General features: G+C 39.7%; 1 protein-coding gene across 2 annotated transcripts in view; it reads left to right on the top strand.

The window, feature by feature from the left end:
• Nucleotides 1-1,127: 1,127 nt before the first annotated feature.
• AP3B1 (adaptor related protein complex 3 subunit beta 1) overlaps nucleotides 1,128-17,518 on the top strand; it is a 235,741-nt gene continuing 219,350 nt past the window's right edge. Inside the window, exon 1 of one of the 2 annotated variants that reach the window (XM_070377253.1) lies at nucleotides 1,128-1,403. In XM_070377253.1, coding sequence (XP_070233354.1) covers nucleotides 1,276-1,403 — 128 coding nt within the window. In that variant the 5' untranslated portion in view covers nucleotides 1,128-1,275. The remainder of the gene's footprint in view (nucleotides 1,404-17,518) is intronic. The other variant, XM_005899718.3, reaches the window with a different exon arrangement.

Genomic DNA, 17,518 nt, shown 5'->3' with positions numbered 1-17,518 from the left:
ACTTCCGGGCTCTAGGTTTCGGAGCTGCCTAAAGGGGAAGCAGTGGAAATAGTGCGCAGTATGAGAAGGCAATGGCACCCCACTCCAGTACTCTTGCCTGGAAAATCCCAAGGGCGGAGGAGCCTGGTAGGCTGCGGTCCATGGGGTCGCTAAGAGTCAGACATGACTGAGCGACTTCACTTTCACTTTTCACTTTCATGCACTGGAGAAGGAAATGGCAACCCGCTCCAGTGTTCTTGCCTGGAGAATCCCAGGGACGGCGGAGCCTGGTGGGCTGCAGTCCATGGGGTCGCACAGAGTCGGACATGACTGCAGCGACTTAGAAGCAGCAGCATGCTCTGAAATCCACCTGAAATATCGGGTTCGGGGGGCAAGTTACTCCTGAAAAAGTTTCTCACGTGCTACTCTGGAGCCAGGCAACTTTCTGCCTTGACTCCTCTTAAGACTTTAGTAAGTGCTACCACAAGAAGAACACAAAGAGGTGCCCAGATAATGGGCTACTTCTGGTGTTCCGGACAGCTCTATTTTCTTTCATTCTACTTTTGGTAGTCAGACGCCAGTAGGAAGCATGCCTTTAGCTCCTTGGAACCAATGGCCCCAGGATTTTCCTTTGAAGCTACAATGATCCCATCTTGGAGGTGGCAGATCCCAGAAAGACAGGGTTTTAGATATTTCCTTAAAACGCAGAGCTCTGCATAAAGATTGCCTGGGGCAGATGTAACAGCAAGACTAAGCAGGCTGGAGGGAAAGCATTAGAAACCAGCCTAAACAGGAAAAGCAATCCTGATTCAGTTTAGCAAAGTTTGACCTGGTGTGTTAAATGGTGTTCCAGGAGAAATCTGAAAGCTTCTGGTTTACAACAGGAATCCAAAAAAGAGGTGTCCGGGCCCGGGGAATCTCTTAAGGGACCACAATGGATAAGTGGGTATCTGTCTCCCAAAAAAAAACACACCTCTAAAAAGAGCTTAGTCTCTAGCACGCTGAGGGCCTGCCTAGCGCAGAGGCTGGGTTCGAGCCGCTCAGCTACCTCAAAAGCCCGGAGGCGGGAACTCCAGTCCGGCCGGGGAGTGGCCGGGGGGTGGGCTCTGGCCGCGCGCACACGGGGCATGCGCAGAGAGTGGCCCGCCGGGTCGGCTGTGGGAGCGGTGACGAGTCCGGAAGCGCCTGCGCGCGCCCCTCTGCACGAGAACTAGTTTTGTTTCCAGTCGCTGGGACCGGAGCCCGTCAGAGAGAACCCCGGGCAGGACCAGCTCGACACCCGGCAACCCCGCAGCGATGTCCAGCAACAGCTTCGCTTACAATGAGCAGTCGGGAGGAGGGGAGGCGACGGAGCTGGGTCAGGAGGCGACCTCAACCATTTCCCCCTCCGGCGCCTTCGGCCTCTTTAGCAGCGATATGAAGAAGTGAGGAGAAAGGTTTGGGGTGTGGGGACGGGACTGAGGGGCTGGGCTCCCGGGACAGGGGCAGGGTCGCCCTGAGACCGTCCGGGAGCGGAGCTGGCGTTTCCTGTCGCGGTATCACTTGGGAGTGGTGGGAGTTGTTGGGAGTTTGGGTTGAGTGTGTGGAGGGGATCTCTAGGAGTTTTCAGACTTTAGTGAAAAAGAACCATTGGGACCGCTTAGGTGCCACCCCCAAAGACCCCGATTGAGTTGGTCTGGGGCCCAGGAGTCTGAATTTTGAGCAAACACTTGAAGCTAGTTTAAAGTTTGCTTGATAACACCTGGAGAAATTCTCTCGCTAGGGTGGAAGGATTCACGTTTGGGGAGCTGAGAGGGAAAGTTAGATTGTGTCTTATGGGAAACTGTTCTGTGACCCTTGAGTGTAGAAGCAAGGAGTTGCTTTAGGCGCTTTATAAATGAACAAGGCGGTTTATTCAGACACCAGTGTTCTCGGAAAATGTCTTTTGCATTACAGACCAAAAAAGAAAAAACAAAACCTCCCACCAAAAGTAAAAGACAACCCCAAACCAAAAAACAAAGCTCGGAAACACAGTAAGAAGCGTATGAGGAGAATATTTAGAGTGTGGACAAGGGGTACAATTTTGCAAATAATGTGGATTTTAAAAATGAACACTAAACAAGGTATACGTGTTTGTTTTTTTTTTTTAAGTTACTACGAGTATTTTAAGTACCACCGAAAAAGGGAAAGAAAACACCCCACTCATTGATTTTTTTTTTTTTTTTTTTTGTGGTGGGGGAGAGGGAGTGATTTTAAACTTACAGAATTCTGGTAACTTTGCATTTTTTTGTAATAATTTTTACATTTTTTCTTATTTTTGATCTCTCAGTACTCACTAAACATAATAGGCTGACACTAGATTTATGCTGAACTTAAGGTAAAGTACGTATGCTGGTGGCTTTGCGGTGTCAGATAAATTAAAATTGTATTTTCTTTAAATAATTTATTTGATTAGAATTTAATTAAAAATTTATTTTAAAAGGCATTCTGGAAATTGCTAGTAGTTGAAGTTGAGATTACCTTTTGACTGTATTAAGCCAACTGAAATCTGTGTGGAGTGTGTGGAATAGGGTTTTTTATTTCCTTATTCTCAGGTTAGCAAAGTTTTAAGTAACGTAACTTCAATAATTTTTCATTTTTCCTTCTATGCATTTAGATGATGGATTATTCCAACAAGAAGCTTGTAGTTCTGTTGTTCTATTAGCAGATATTTCAACTGTTAAATTAATGTTTAAGTCTGTAGAATCTGTTTTGCATGTGATATGCTTACAATTGATTTACTTTTATGGATTGTGAACTTCTAAAATGTTTTCCTCTTAGAGCCTTTCATTTCCTATTTTGTCAGATTTGGGTCTGATTTTGAAAAAAATGTGTGGCTTTGACTGTGACCAGTGAGTGTTACTGAGGTGACTGAGCATGTTGGAGTTGAAATAAAAATAGCTGACTTTGAGTACTTGTGCACACTACTTTACATTGATTATCTCATTCGGTCCTCCTGACAAATGTCTGGCTGAGTGAATGTGACTTATGGGAAACTATTCTGTGACTTTCAGGTGCCACAGAGGATACAGAGCAACCCAAAGATACTTCTTTGATTCCACTTTGCAGATGAGAAAATTGGAGCACAAGTGGTTAATTTGCCTAAGATAATAGAACTAGAACACTTCCCTGCCTGAGTTTGAACTCAGACAATCTCATCTCAGAGCCCATTCTCTTGACCATTTGGATATGTTACTTGATGAAGTTTATTGTACCTTGGTCTCCCCTTGTATTGCAGTTGGTAAAGAATCTGCCTGCAATGCAGGAGGCCTGAGTTTGTTTCCTGGGCGGGGAAGATCCCCTGGAGAAGGAAATAATTGTACCTTATTAGAGAATGCATACAAATCATTAAAAGTTTAAAACTTAAGTAGTCATAGACAGTGTATGACCTTGAGGCTTTCAGGAATTAGAAACATTTTGGCCATTGAATTGCAGACTAGTGGGGTTGTACAGAAACAGGGACCTGTGTTCTGGAAGTGGTCACTTAACCTCTCTTGAGCTTACATTCTCTCATTTATAAAAATGTGATATTTCTTGCCTTTTAAAAAAACCCAAATGACAAAATTTATGTAAAAAACTTCAAGCTTACCCTGATCCTGTACTCTGATTTTTTTTTTTATCAAAGTATAATTGACATTGACATGTTAATTTCAGGTATACACCATAATGTTTAGTAGGTTTTTTTATATATTGAGAAATTATCACCACGGCAAGTCTGGTTAACATCTGTCACGATACTTAACAGTTTTTATTTTTTTCCCACCTCCAATGAGAGGTGGGATTAAAGATTCACTTTTAGCAATTTTCAAATATGCAATACATATACAAACACAAAAAAATACAAATATGCAATTAACTGTAGTTTTTTTTCCCCACCTCCAGTGAGGACTTTAAGATTCACTTTTAGCAGTTTTCAAATATGTAATACAAATACAAAAAAATACAAATATGCAATTAACTATAGTTACCATGCTGTACATATATCCCCGACTTATTTTTTTATAACTGGAACTTTGTGCTTTGGACTTTCTTCACCCATTTCTCACACAACCTCTGGTCTCATTTTTGATGATTTACTTTGAATGATTTTGAGTTTGCAATAAAGTTGCAAGAATAATACAGAGAACTACTCTTGATGCAGGCTCAGTTTTTAAAAAATTACTACATTGCTTTATTTCTCTTTCTTTTTCTATCTACACAGACATACACACATTCGTATTATTATCTCTTCTGACCCATTGGAGAATAGGTTGTATACACCATGTCCCTTTATCCTCATACCTTAGCATGTATTTTTTAAGAACAAGGATATTCTCATTCACAGCTGCAGCACTGTTATGGTTAGGAAGTTTATCATTAGTACAGTTTACAGTCTATAATCCTGTGTTGTCATTTGTCCCAATAAATATTTTTAATTTTTTTAGCATTTTTTTTTCTCTAGCATAGAATCCAGTCCAGGATTATGTATTTTACTTAGTTCTCATATCTCTTTAATCTCCTTTAATCTGGAATAGTTACTTAGCCTTTGTCTTCACTGCCTTGATATTTTTGAAGCACACAAGCCGATTACTTTATAGCATGTTAATCAGTTTGCCTTTGCTGGTGTTTGCTCACGTTTTGATTCTTGTTAAATATCCCAGGCTGCAATACTACCTTCTTAGGCTTTTGTGTCAGGAGGCGTAGGGTGCCCATATTTATGATGTTAATTTTCCCAGTTATAAGGTTTTTTTTCTAGTTACCTATGGGGGGATCTGAGAAGGCAATGGCTTCCCACTCCAGTACTCTTGCCTGGAAAATCCCATGGACGGAGGAGCCTGGTGGGCTGCAGTCCACAGGGTCGCTAAGAGTCGGACACGACTGAGCGACTTCACTTTGACTTTTCACTTTCATGCATTGGAGAAGGAAATGGCAACCCACTCCAGTGTTCTTGCCTGGAGAATCCTAGGGACTGGGGAGCCTGGTGGGCTGCCGTCTGTGGGGTCGCACAGAATCGGACACGACTGAGGTGACTTAGCAGCAGCATGGGGGGACACTTTGAGATCATACAGGTGTTCTGCTTGTCACTAGATTCACCATCCTCTGTCCTTAGCCACTGTATATGGATCTCCTGAACCAGTCTTTACCACAGTGTCTGCAGTGGTGATGTTTTTACTGGAGGATAATTGCTTCACACTTTTGAGGTGGTCTCTGCCACACATCAGCACGAATCAGTCATACTTACATGTGTGTATTCCCTCCCTCTGGAGCCTCCCCCGCCCCCCAACCCCAGTTCTATCCCTCTAGGTCATCACAGAGCACCAGGCTGGGCTCCTGTGTTATATAGCAGCTTCCTGACAGTTAACCTATTTTACACATGATAGTATATATACATATGTCAATGCTACTTTCTCAGTTTCTCCTAGCCTCTCTTGCCCGCAGTGTCCAGAAGTCTGTTCTCTACCTCTGTGTCTCCATGTCTTCTCTGTAAATACGTTCACTGTTTTCCTAGATTCCATATGTATGTGTTGAAAGAAAACTGAAGGTGTTAGTCGCTCAGTCATATCCGACTCTTTGCAACCCCGTGGACTGTAGTCTGCCAGGCTCCTCTCTCCATGGGATTCTCCAGGTAAGAATACTGGAGTGGGTTGCCATTCCTTTCTCCAGGGATCTTCCTGATGTAGGGATTGAACCCGGGCCTCCTGCACTGCAGGCAGACGCTTTACTGACTGAGCCACCAGGTGTTAATACATGATGTGTTTTTTTCTTTCTGACTTATTTCATTCAGTATAACAGATTCCAGGTTCATCCGCCTCACTACAACTGACTCCAATTTGTTTCTTTTTATGGCTGAATAATATTCCTATATATATATATAAAAGTATAATACACACACACACACACAACTTGTGTATTGACATCTAGGTTGCTTCCATGTCCTGGCTGTGATAAATAGTGCTGCAGTGAACATTGGGGTATGTGTGCCTTTTAGAATTGTGGTTTTCTTAGGGTATATGCCCACTGGTGGGATTGCTGGGTCATATGGTGGCTTAATTCCTAGTTTGTTAAGGAGCCCATACTGTTCTGCATATTGGCTGTACCAGTTTACATTCCCGCCAGCAGTGAAGTAGAGCCCTTTTCTCCACATTTTCTCCAGCATTTATTATTTGTAGTTTTCTTTTTTATAATGGCTGTTCTGATTGGTGTGAGGTGTTTTCTTTTGTCTTAAATGCTTATTTTAACCAGTTTGGCTGTGTGTGTATAATTTAAAATAGTAATTATTAATAATTTGTTTTTGGATTAAGCATTTAATTAGAAATTAATTTCTAGAAACAGACAATACTAATTAGTTTTTCTTAACAATGGTAAAACTACTAAATTTCTGAATCTCTCTTTTTTTTTTGAGAACTTCACAGTGTATTATGAAGAGTGTTGGACCTAGAGTGAAAAGACTTGGGTTTAAGTTGATGTTTTCTGCTTACAGTAATGTTTCTTTGTTCAAGTTGCCTGATCTCTTCAGACTTCAGTGCCTTTATTTCTAGGGAGGGTATGATAATACTTGCCTATTTTGTGAGTTTTTCACAAGATGGTATAGTTGAAATGACTTCTGAACTAGAATAGTAACTAACACTATTTGGAAAAGTTCTTGAAAGCTTCACTGAGGTGGTAATATATTAGGTCATAAAGCCTGAGAAGATTTTTGCCAGTTGGAGAATAGGGGGAGTTCTTCAGGCAAAGTATATAGAAACCAGGAGAGCTGCAAAAGAAAATGCATATTTAGATGAAATATAGATTCAAGCATCAGCATTTAGAATTGTGGATAGTAATTAAAGTATGGGAATGGATGATATCGCCCAGGGAGAACTTTTCTTTTTAGAAGAGGCAGTTTAGACAAAACTGTAGTGAGCATCAACATTTAAAGTGTGAATGAATGAACAACTAGGGAAGGAGACAGTGCTCAGAGGGCTAGGAAACCAGAGAAAAGTTTAAAAAAAAAAAAAGCAAGCTGAGAGGAGCAAGGAAGTGGTTAACTATGTTAGGAGTTGCTGAGAGAAGGCAGATGGAATGAAGGCTGAAAAGTGGCCATTGGATTTAACAATTAAAAGGTAACCAAGGTAGCATTTTTTCAGTCCTTGCTGAAATTAGTGGTCTTTTCATTTGTTAGATTTGCAGAGCTGATGTAGCCCCAAACGACTGCATCGTGTAGTACGATGTAATCAATACATCAATGTTTTTGCATTGCAAATAATAAAGCCTAGCTTACTTTTTTTAACTTAAATTTTATTTACTGTTAGCTTTATATTATCCATGAAAATTACATTACATATAACTCTTTAACCTTTAATATCAGTGTTTCTCAGTGGAGCCCACTAGGAATTTTACATGGGTCTCTGGTACATCATGTGTACATTAGTGTGTACATTATGGTAGGGTACAGTCCAGAGGGTCGCAAAGAGCTGGATATGGCTGAGTGACCGGGCACACAACAGCCAGCTCATCTAGCTCCATCCACACTGCCTTTTCTCACTTTCAAGGGGCATATAGAAACGTATCTGAATGAGAGTAACCTTCTTATAGGGATGTTCTCAAGTTAACTTTATTGAAAGTAGAGATGAACCAGTCCTATTGACCAAGAAAATGCAGAGGGCTACAAATAAAATAATTTATTTGGGGTCTTAAGATTTGCAATTTGAGATCGTACTGGAAAAGAGTCCAGAGTCTTATAAAGATGAAAGCCACAAAGTCGTTGTTATCTGGCAAGAACTATGGTTGACCACGATGCAGGGAAGTATTTGCTCTTAATGAATAGGCTGTCACGAGTTACTTTAGAGTAAGGGTTGGATAAATATGTTGAGTTTCTGGAACATTGGGCACATACTCTGGATACCTCCGTTAAGATCGTAAGTGGTCGAAGTTCAGATTCTATCTGGGCCGTTGTTGTTAAGTCTTACACTTCATCAGTGGCCTCCTGCCTCTGTTTCAGAGAGCTCTCCAGCCACTGCTGACTTTGTTTTATTTTCCTTTTACAGCCCCAGATGTCAGTGCCTTGTTGATAGTAACACACTGTTTTATTTTTGTTTTTGTATTCCAGTTTTGTTGAGATATAATTGATACACAGCACTGTGTGAGTTTAAGGTATACAACATAATGATTTGACTTACATACATCATGAAATTATTACCATAGTAAATTTAATGAACATCCATCATCTCATATAAATGTAACATTAAAGAAATAGAAAATAATTTTTTCCCTTGTGATGAGAACTCTTAGGATTTACTTAACAATTTTCACTTATAAAGTATAGCAGTGTTAGTTATATTATCATGTTGTATAGTACATTCCCAGTTGTGAGGTAAAGTACTTAAAACTGGAAATCTGTACCTTTTGACTGTCCTTATCCAATTCCCCCACTCCCCGGTCTCCCTACTTCTGGTAACCACAAATCTGATCTCTTTTCTGTAAGTTTGTATGTTTGTTTTTGGTGAGTAATTGGCCTGTCACATACTACGTTAGTTCTTGGTACACAGCACGGTGGTTCAATATTTCTATACATTTCCAAATGATCACTATGATAAGTCTAGCTGGTATCTCTTGCCATACAAAGATACTTCGTATTTATTGACTGTATTCTCCAGACTGTACATTTCATTACCCGTGACTCATTTATTTTGTAACTGAATTTTGTACACCGATTCCCTCCTCCCCCAAAACCATCTGTTTGTTCTTTGTATCTGTAATTCTATTTCTGTTTAGTTATGTTTGTTCATTTGTTTTTCTCGATTCCATGTATATCTTTCCCTGTCTGACTTGTTGCCCTTAGCATAATACCCTTTGGTCATTACATGTTGTAGAAAATGGCAAGATTTCATTCTTTTTTATGGGCGAGTAATATCCCACTGTGTTTTGTGTGTTGTCTGTATATGTATATATACACACACCATGTATTCTTTGGCCATTCATCTATCAGTGGACACTTAGATTGCTTTCATATCTTGGCTATTTAAATAATGCTTCAGTGAAATTATGGTGCATGTATCTTTTCAAATTACTGTTTTTGTTTTCTTTGAATAAATACCCAGGAGTGGAATTGCTAAATCATATGGTAGCTGCTTTTGATTTTTTGAGCAACCTCCATACCCTTATGGCTTCGGCAATTTGCAGTGCCATCAACAGTGTACAGTAGTCCCTTTTTTTCCCACATCTTTGCCATTTTTTATTGAGTTGTGTGGTTTTCCTGATACTGACTTGTATGCGCTGTTTATGTATTTTGGACATTAATCCCTTGTCACTAATATCATTTGCAGATATTTTCTCCCATTCCATAGGTTATCTCTTTCTTTTGTTGATCGTTTCCTTTGCTCTGCAAACACTTTTAATTAGATCCACTTATTTATTTTTGCTTTTATCTCTTTTGTCTTAGGAGACACGTCCAAAAAAGAAGTTATGATTTATGTCATTATTCTGCCTCTGTCTTTTTCTAGACGTTTTAGGGTTTCAGGTCTTGCATGTAGGTCTTCAATCCATTTTGAGTTTATTTTTATATATGCTGTGAGGTGATGTTCTAACCTCAACTTTTACATGTAGCTTGTCGAAGAGATTGTCTTTTCTACGTTGTACCTTAAACTCCTGGTTGGTGTCGGCCTGTAGGTGAGGGGACCAGGCCCAGGGGGTCCTGGAGCTGGTGCCAGACTGCTGGTGAGTGGGCATGTCCTACCAGCTGGCCGTAGGGCCTTGTTTGTTCCAGGTCTGGTACCCCAGCTCTGGTGGATGAGGCGGGGCCCAGGACTAGTGCTGGCCTGCTGGCAGGTGGGGAGGGTGGGAGAGACGGGCTGCTGGACCCGGGGCTCTTGGTCACGCATTGGTGGGTGGGCTGTGTCCTGAGCCTTCTGGTAGACAGGGCGGGTCCTGGGGTAGCTGAGGGCTCGGGCCCGTTGGTGGGCAGGACTGGGTCCCCCCAGCTACTCTTTGGTCTAGAGTGTTCCACCACTGGTGCCTGTGGGCTGGTGGGTGGGCTGGGTCCTGACACTAGTAAACTATAAGAGAATTCCTAAATGACACTTGCCAGGCACCAGTATCCCTGTGAAATGAGCTCCCCCAAGTGGCTGCCACCAGCATCTGTGTCTCTAGGATACTTCCCAGTTACCTCTTGCCTCTTTGGGAGTCTTTCCAAGATCAGCAAGTTGGTCTGACCTAGGTTCCTCTCAGAATACTACTTCTGCCTTGGAACTTGGAGCATGTGAGATTTTGTATATATGCTACTAAGAGTGGTGTGTGTGCGCGGCACGCGTGCGTAGTCATATCCGATTCCTGACTGTTTGTGACCCCATGAACTGTAGCCCACCAGGCTCCTCCAGCCGTGGGATTTTCCAGGCAAAAATACTGGAGTGGGTTGCCATTTCCTTCTCCAGGCGGTGTTCCAGACCCAGGGATCAAACTCCTGTCTCCCGCATTGCAGGCAGACTCTTGACCGTCTGAGCCACCAATGAATCCCTTAATTAGGTAGTGTAGTGTATGTGAAGATGCCTAGCAAAGTGTTTGGCTCTTAATTTTGCATAATAAATATTTTGGATCTTTTACTTAATGACTGATCATTGAATGATTCAGATTCTACTAATATTTACTGTCTCTTTAGCCATTGTAGTTAAAAAATAAACGCAACCAGATTCTGTGGCCCTTATACAGAAGGAAAAACCTAACCTGCTGTCCCTATTAATGTATTATTGCATTACCATGAAGGCCCCAAACAGCCATTTTCTTTATGTCATTGCTTGAGGTTTTGTTGTGGTTAGGATTAATTGACTTAGAATTGTCATGTAGGTGGGTGTTGAAATAATTTTATAATCAAGATTTTGAAGTCTATAACATTCTTCAAATAGCGTTTTTATTTGCAAATGTGGGGTTATATCATAAGTATAATTAATTTTTACGTGTTTTCAGCAGATAAGATTTTTATCTTACTTTTAAGAAATACATTTGGTGAGATAAGGCTAATGTGAACTAATACGAATAGTACAAATATATAGTGTTAAATTGTGTAGTAATTCTCAAGTTTTCAGCGTGATATACCTAACAAAAAATGACTTATTTATAAGCCTTTTTTTTTCCCCCCATGAATGAATAGTGCATTTTAATGTGAACTTGGCCCACTGAGTTTTTTTTTTTTTTTAAACTTTTTATTTTGTATTAGGGTATAGTCGATTAACAGGGCTTCCCTGATAGCTCCATTGGTAAAGAATCCACTTACAATGCAGGAGATCCCAGTTCAATTCCTGGGTCGGGAAGATCCGCTGGAGCAGAGATAGGCTACCTACTCCAGTATTCTTGGGCTTCCCTCGTGGCTCAGCTGGTAAAGACTCTGCCCGCAATGCGGGAGACCTGGGTTCGATCCCTGGGTTGGGAAGATCCCCTGGAGACGGGAAAGGCTACCCACTCCAATATTCTGGCCTGAAGAATTCCATAGTCCATGGAGTTACAAAGAGTTGGACACACTGAGCCACTTTCACTTTCATAGCAGATTAACAAACAATGTTGTGATAATTTCAGGTGACCAGCAAAGGGACTCAGCCCTACATACACATGTGTCTGTAAGCCTTTATTTTTGTAAACAGTGATTTACTGAAGAAAATGGACATGCTGGAATTTTGAAATGTCAAACACATTTTAGTTTGAGATGCTGAAAATGCTGAAGCTCTGAGTTGTTAGCATATTATGAAGAGGCACAGGCTCTTCATTGTGAATTCCTTTCTCTTGTGTTTAGGAATTCAATGCTGCTTGTACGAAAATATACTCCATTAATGATTTCCATAGCATATTTTTGTCCTTGTCTTTATCTTTGATTTCTGAAGATTTAATTCCTTTGAGTTCTGATAACGCCAGTTTTGGTAACTGCTCATCTTGTTAATTGGAGAAGGCAATAGCACCCCACTCCAGTACTCTTGCCTGGAAAATCCCATGGACGGAGGAGCCTGGTGGGCTCCATGGGGTTGCTAAGAGTCGGGCATGACTGAGCGACTTCACTTTGACTTTTCACTTTCATGCATTGGAGAAGGAACTGGCACCCCACTCCAGTGTTCTTGCCTGGAGAATCCCAGGGACGGGGGAGTCTGGTGGGCTGCCGTCTATGGGGTCGCACAGAGTTGGACACGACTGAAGCGACTTAGCAGCAACAGCATCTTGTTAATTCTGCTTAGCTTGTTGGAATTTATGGCCACTTAATCTAGTTATGGTGATGTTAACAGCGTAGTTGCCATGCTGTATATGTAAATTGGGCCCTAATGTCTTTATTTACAAGGAACATATGAAATATAAGGCAGTTTCAGTGCTTTATTTTATTTTGGCCGCACTGCATGGCTCGTGGGATATTAGTTCCCTGCCCAGGGATTGAATCCTGGCTGTGACAGTGAGAGCACTGAGTCCTAACTACTGGGCCACTAGGGAACTCCCAATTTCAGTGTTTTTATTGCTCTTTTATGAAGTAAATGTTGTTTGTTCCAAGATGACTGTTAACAAAAGAAGAAGCTGTATAATGATATCTGCAGTTCATTTCTAGGTAGATGAATTAGTTTTTGTCTTCATGTAAGTAAGACTGTTAGTTCTACAAAGGGCTAACTAACTATTCAAGTTAAGGATTGTCACTTTTAGTGGTGCAGTAGGGTTCCTATAATTTAATTCTTGAAATGTTCTTCAAATCAAATAAGATTTTACCACATTGAACAAAAAAAGTGATGAAATACTGCAGAGTCCTACTTTGCAATAGATTATAACAGTGTTCTATTTTATTTGCTTAGCTTGCATTTCTTCTTGGAGGAGATTCAATTCTGACTTTTACAGTCTATCTTAAATACTCAACCAAGAAAATATAGATATAGAATATGTTATTTTAAGATCACTGATTTTGTGAAATCCAAGGAGAAAATCTAGAATATTTAAAATCAAGCCTTACTATTAAATCCCAGGATGTGAGATATTATTTCTAAAAATATTTAGAATTTGAGGTAACATTGCTAGAACTGAATGAGTAAAACCGAAAAGATTAGACAGATGGTGGGTTGAAATGTTCTTTTTTTACTGCAGAAAAGTTACAAATGCTCATGGAATGACAAATGTTTTATAGTGAAATAATTTGACAGTATTGCAATTGTGAATATAAATGAACTACCGGCAAAAACAAATTGCCTGCAGTCCAAATTCAAAATTTAAAGTGAAGAGCCCAAAGTAGAATAATCAAGAAGGAAATGATTTTCCTATATTTCACATTATTATGAATAACATTCTTTGGTGTATGTACTTAGGGAAGACTTATTTAACATGTCAGCTGAAAAGAGTTCATAGATCTACAAAAGTGAACAATTTATAGTCAATGTCTGCTTATTGATGGGCTGATTACTTGTATTGCTGATAGGGACTGACCTAATTAGAAGGTCAGTGTCTTTAATCTGGCAGCTGAGTGAGGTGGCATGCCAGCTGGATAAGCGAGAGGCTTATGAATAAGGCTGGTCCCAAGATGATGGGTTGGCAGAGCTTTACTCTAGGAACAGGTTACTTAAAATTCTTAAAGCCTAGGTTAAGGATGTAGTCATAAAGAATGAGGGGGAAATTTTAGTACTATGGGGGTGGGAAGGTAGGGGGAAGGGTAGAAGGTTGGGGGCCAGATTGTGTAGGGCCTTGTAAGGACTTTGGATTTTACTCTTGAGTGTGAAGAGAAGCCATTGGAAGGTTTTAAGCAGAATGAGCATTTAGAAGTCAGTCATTATTAAGTGCCTATTGTGTGCTGCCAGATGTATTTGTTTTTTCAAAGAGGTTATGGTCTGTAGGATACTTGAGACCTTTTTTTATTCATTTCTAATGTTTCTTTCTATAACCTAAAAATATAGAGGTAACAACGGATTTAACAAATATGAGTGCTTTCTTATGCTTGGTACTCTTTTTAGTGCTCGGGATTAATCAGTCAGTGGGCAAAATGCATGCTTTCATGGAGTATATTCCAATCTGAAGAAGATAAGCAATAAAATAAGTCAATATATGGTCAATCATTTGATAACAGGGAGCTCTGTAGAGGAAAATAAGGCAGGGAAAGAGGATAGAGAATTAAGATGAAGGTTGGGTTGAGTTTGAAATACCAGGGTGAAGAAAAGATGCTTGTGAATACCTGAAGTAGGTGAGGGAGTGACTGGCAGATGTCTGGGGAGAAAGAAGTCTTCAGTGAGAGGAATTGTGTGTGCTCAGGCTCTGAGGCAGAAGAATTTCTGACCTGGGAGCGTAGCAAAGAGGCCAGTATGTCTGCACAGAGTGAATGAAGGAAGGGGGGCAGTAGTAGATGAGATCAGAGAGATAAGGACCAGATTGTGTAGGGTTTTTTGTACATCCTTGTAAGGACTTGGATTTTACTCTGTGTGAGAAGGAAACCATTGGAGGGTTTTGAACTGAAGAGTGAGATGACCCAACTTACGTTTTTAATATATCGCTTTGTCTCCTGAACTAGGAATAGACTGCAGATCTGAGGCAGGGACCAGCAGGGACACCCTACGGTGATCAGGCAAGAGAAGGTGATGCCTCAGTCCCATTGGTGGTAGTGGGGAGCAGTGATTGGATTCTGGACATATTTTGAAAGTAGATCCGGTGAAATTTGCTGATGGTTTGGATGGTGGTGTGTGAGAGAAAAAGATATCAAGGATGGACACAAGTTTTTTGCCTAAATAGCTGGAAGTTTGGGATTGGTATCATCTGAAATGAAGAAGACTGTATATAGAGGAACTTTTTAAAGAGGGGAGATGTTCAGGAGCTTGAGCACGTTGAGTGAGAGACACCTATTAGGCATCCGAGTGGAGACGCTAAATAGACAGTTGGATACATGAGTCAAGCTTAGGGAAGGCTTAGGCTAGAGACAGAAGTTTGGCAGCCATAAGATGATAGAAATGCTGTGGTCAGTTAAAAGTAAATTAGAGACTTCCCTGGCAGTCTGGTGGTTAAGACTTCACCTTCCAATGCTGGGGGTGCAAGCGCGATCCCTGGTCAGGGAGTTACGATCCCACATGGCTGGTGGCCAGAAAACCAAAACATAAGACAGCAATAATAGTGTAACAAATTCAATAAAAACTTTTAAAATGGTCCACATAAAAAAAAAATCTCAAAAAATAGTAAGTAAAGTTAAAAATAGTTCTTAAATTTTCTGCCTGTCTGACAGTATCAACAGTTACAAAATAACAGATTGGATTTCCCAAGGTGATTGGACCCTTGAACATTTCTTTAAAAACAAAATGTAGTTAAGTTTCTGGAAGTCAGAGATAGGTTTTGTTTACACACACACACACACACACACACACACACACAGCCATCTTTCTTGGTACCTTATATAGTACTTAACAGATGATTTTGGATAATAGTGATTACAAATGATCCCCCCTTTTTTTTTTTAGCATTTTTAGTATTTTAAAACTTTTCATTAATATGGTAAAAATTATAAAAATGTTCAGTATTATTTGGTCAATATCATGTGTTTTATATTTTAAAAATTTAAAAATACGTGTGGAAATAAATTAATCTTTTGAAAATTACAGTAGTTTTCCAACAGAATGCAGAATTTAAAATGAACATGTAAAGCTCAGTGATTTGCATTTTCAGATTTTTTTTTTCCTGTCATAGGAAATTGTAGGACTTTTTTCTGTTTCTAGGCCTACATGGCCTTCATCAGGAAACTTGATAGGGCTGTGTGACTTTTGTAAAAAATCGTGATTAAAAAATATATAGCATAGAATTTACCGTCTTAACCATTTTTATGTGTATAGTCCCTTAGTGTCAAGTGTACTCACATTGTTGTTCAACAGATTCCGGAACTGTTTCGCTTTGAGAACAGTGCCAAGTGATTTTTTCAAAACTGAATTTTTTACTGAGATTTTCAAGTGCTTCAGGGACACAGCTTATCTAAGGTAGAGATTGCATATTGGTTTCCTCAATTCCCTAAACAGAAGGCTAATCCAAACTCATCAGATGGAAAACTTGCCTTCTGTGGCCTTGGAAAGTTGATTTTTTTCTTTTTAAGGATTTAAAAATTAATCTAGCTTTGAGTTGGCATATCTTATGAGCATAGTAGAAAACTTGTATTTATTTTACTGTAGTTTATGAATTTCTTGGAGGAAAATCTAATAGTAATACTCATACTTGATGCAGACACTGACTCTTTGGCATGTCTGTGTTTATGCCCATCTGCTCCTGTGGCACCATGCCCATTGTTACACTGGCATGCCAGTATCATTGGGGCATGTGAGCCAACAAAGATGAATTGTTTGGATGGAATACACTATTCTGTAATACTAATTAATTTTGAGCTGATGAATCTACATGAGATAATGTTAACCAAATATAGTCAAGTAATGTCAGTGAAAATAAAATTTATTTTGACTTAGACAAAAGTGTATCACAGATGCTTTAGACTACTACTGAGAATAGTTAGAATTAGTGTTTATTATGGCTCCAGTGATCAATTTTCTTTTCACAAAATTTTGAATTTAAGAGAAAAAAAATGCAAGTTTTCTTGTGGTTGATTATAAAAATTAGGGAAGTATTGTGGCACCATAGGTTATGGATTTTATACTTATTCTATAATTCTTGAAATGTTTTCTTAGTATACTCAACTTTAGAAATTCATAGCAATGTGGTAAATGGGAAGAATGTTGGATTTCAAAACAAGACTCAAGTTTAATTCTTTGCTCTGCTGTTCCCTAATTCTGTGGTGGTATACTTGAAAATTATGTTTAGAATTTCTTACATGTGTAATTTTTTACTTGCACATTATCCTTATATTCTCTGAGCTTCAGTTTCCTTATTAATTAAATAGTGAATAACTCCACATGCTTCCTAGAGACTCTGCGATACTAAAATAAATAAATAATGTTTTAAGTTCAAGAAAACAATACTGCTTTCAGATAAGTTAATTATATGTTATCAATGTAAGGCATGTTAGCAATCGAGATGTATCACTTCCCCTGTACCCCCCTGAGATAATCACAATGAAAAAGTTCTTGTGTATTCTTCTAGAAAAAAACGTGTAAACCAAATAATTATATATATGTATCAGATCAGATCAGATCAGTTGCTCAGTCGTGTCCGACTCTTTGTGACCCCGTGAATTGCAGCACGCCAGGCCTCCCTGTCCATCACCAACTCCCGGAGTTCACTGAGACGTCCATCGAGTCAGTGATGCCATCCAGCCATCTCATCCTCTGTCGTCCCCTTCTCCTCTTGCCTCCAATCCCTCCCAGCATCAGAGTCTTTTCCAGTGAGTCAACTCTTCGCATGAGGTGGCCAAAGTACAGGAGTTTCAGCTTTAGCATCATTCCTTCCAAAGAAATCCCAGGGCTGATCTCTTTCAGAATATATGTATAATATTACCAAATTATAATATATATTATAACATTTTAAAATGTTATTACAGCAAATCTTTATAATTGTTAGTGCATTACATCTTCTCCCTCATATTTATTGGTTTTATTTTCTCAATGAAATACCTTATATGTCCTCTGTCCATTTCCCTGTTGGATCGATT

The sequence above is a fragment of the Bos mutus genome, chromosome 10 (genome assembly GCF_027580195.1).
Source record: "Bos mutus isolate GX-2022 chromosome 10, NWIPB_WYAK_1.1, whole genome shotgun sequence".
NCBI lineage: Eukaryota > Metazoa > Chordata > Mammalia > Artiodactyla > Bovidae > Bos > Bos mutus.
This window is presented reverse-complemented; position numbering and strand designations above follow the sequence as displayed.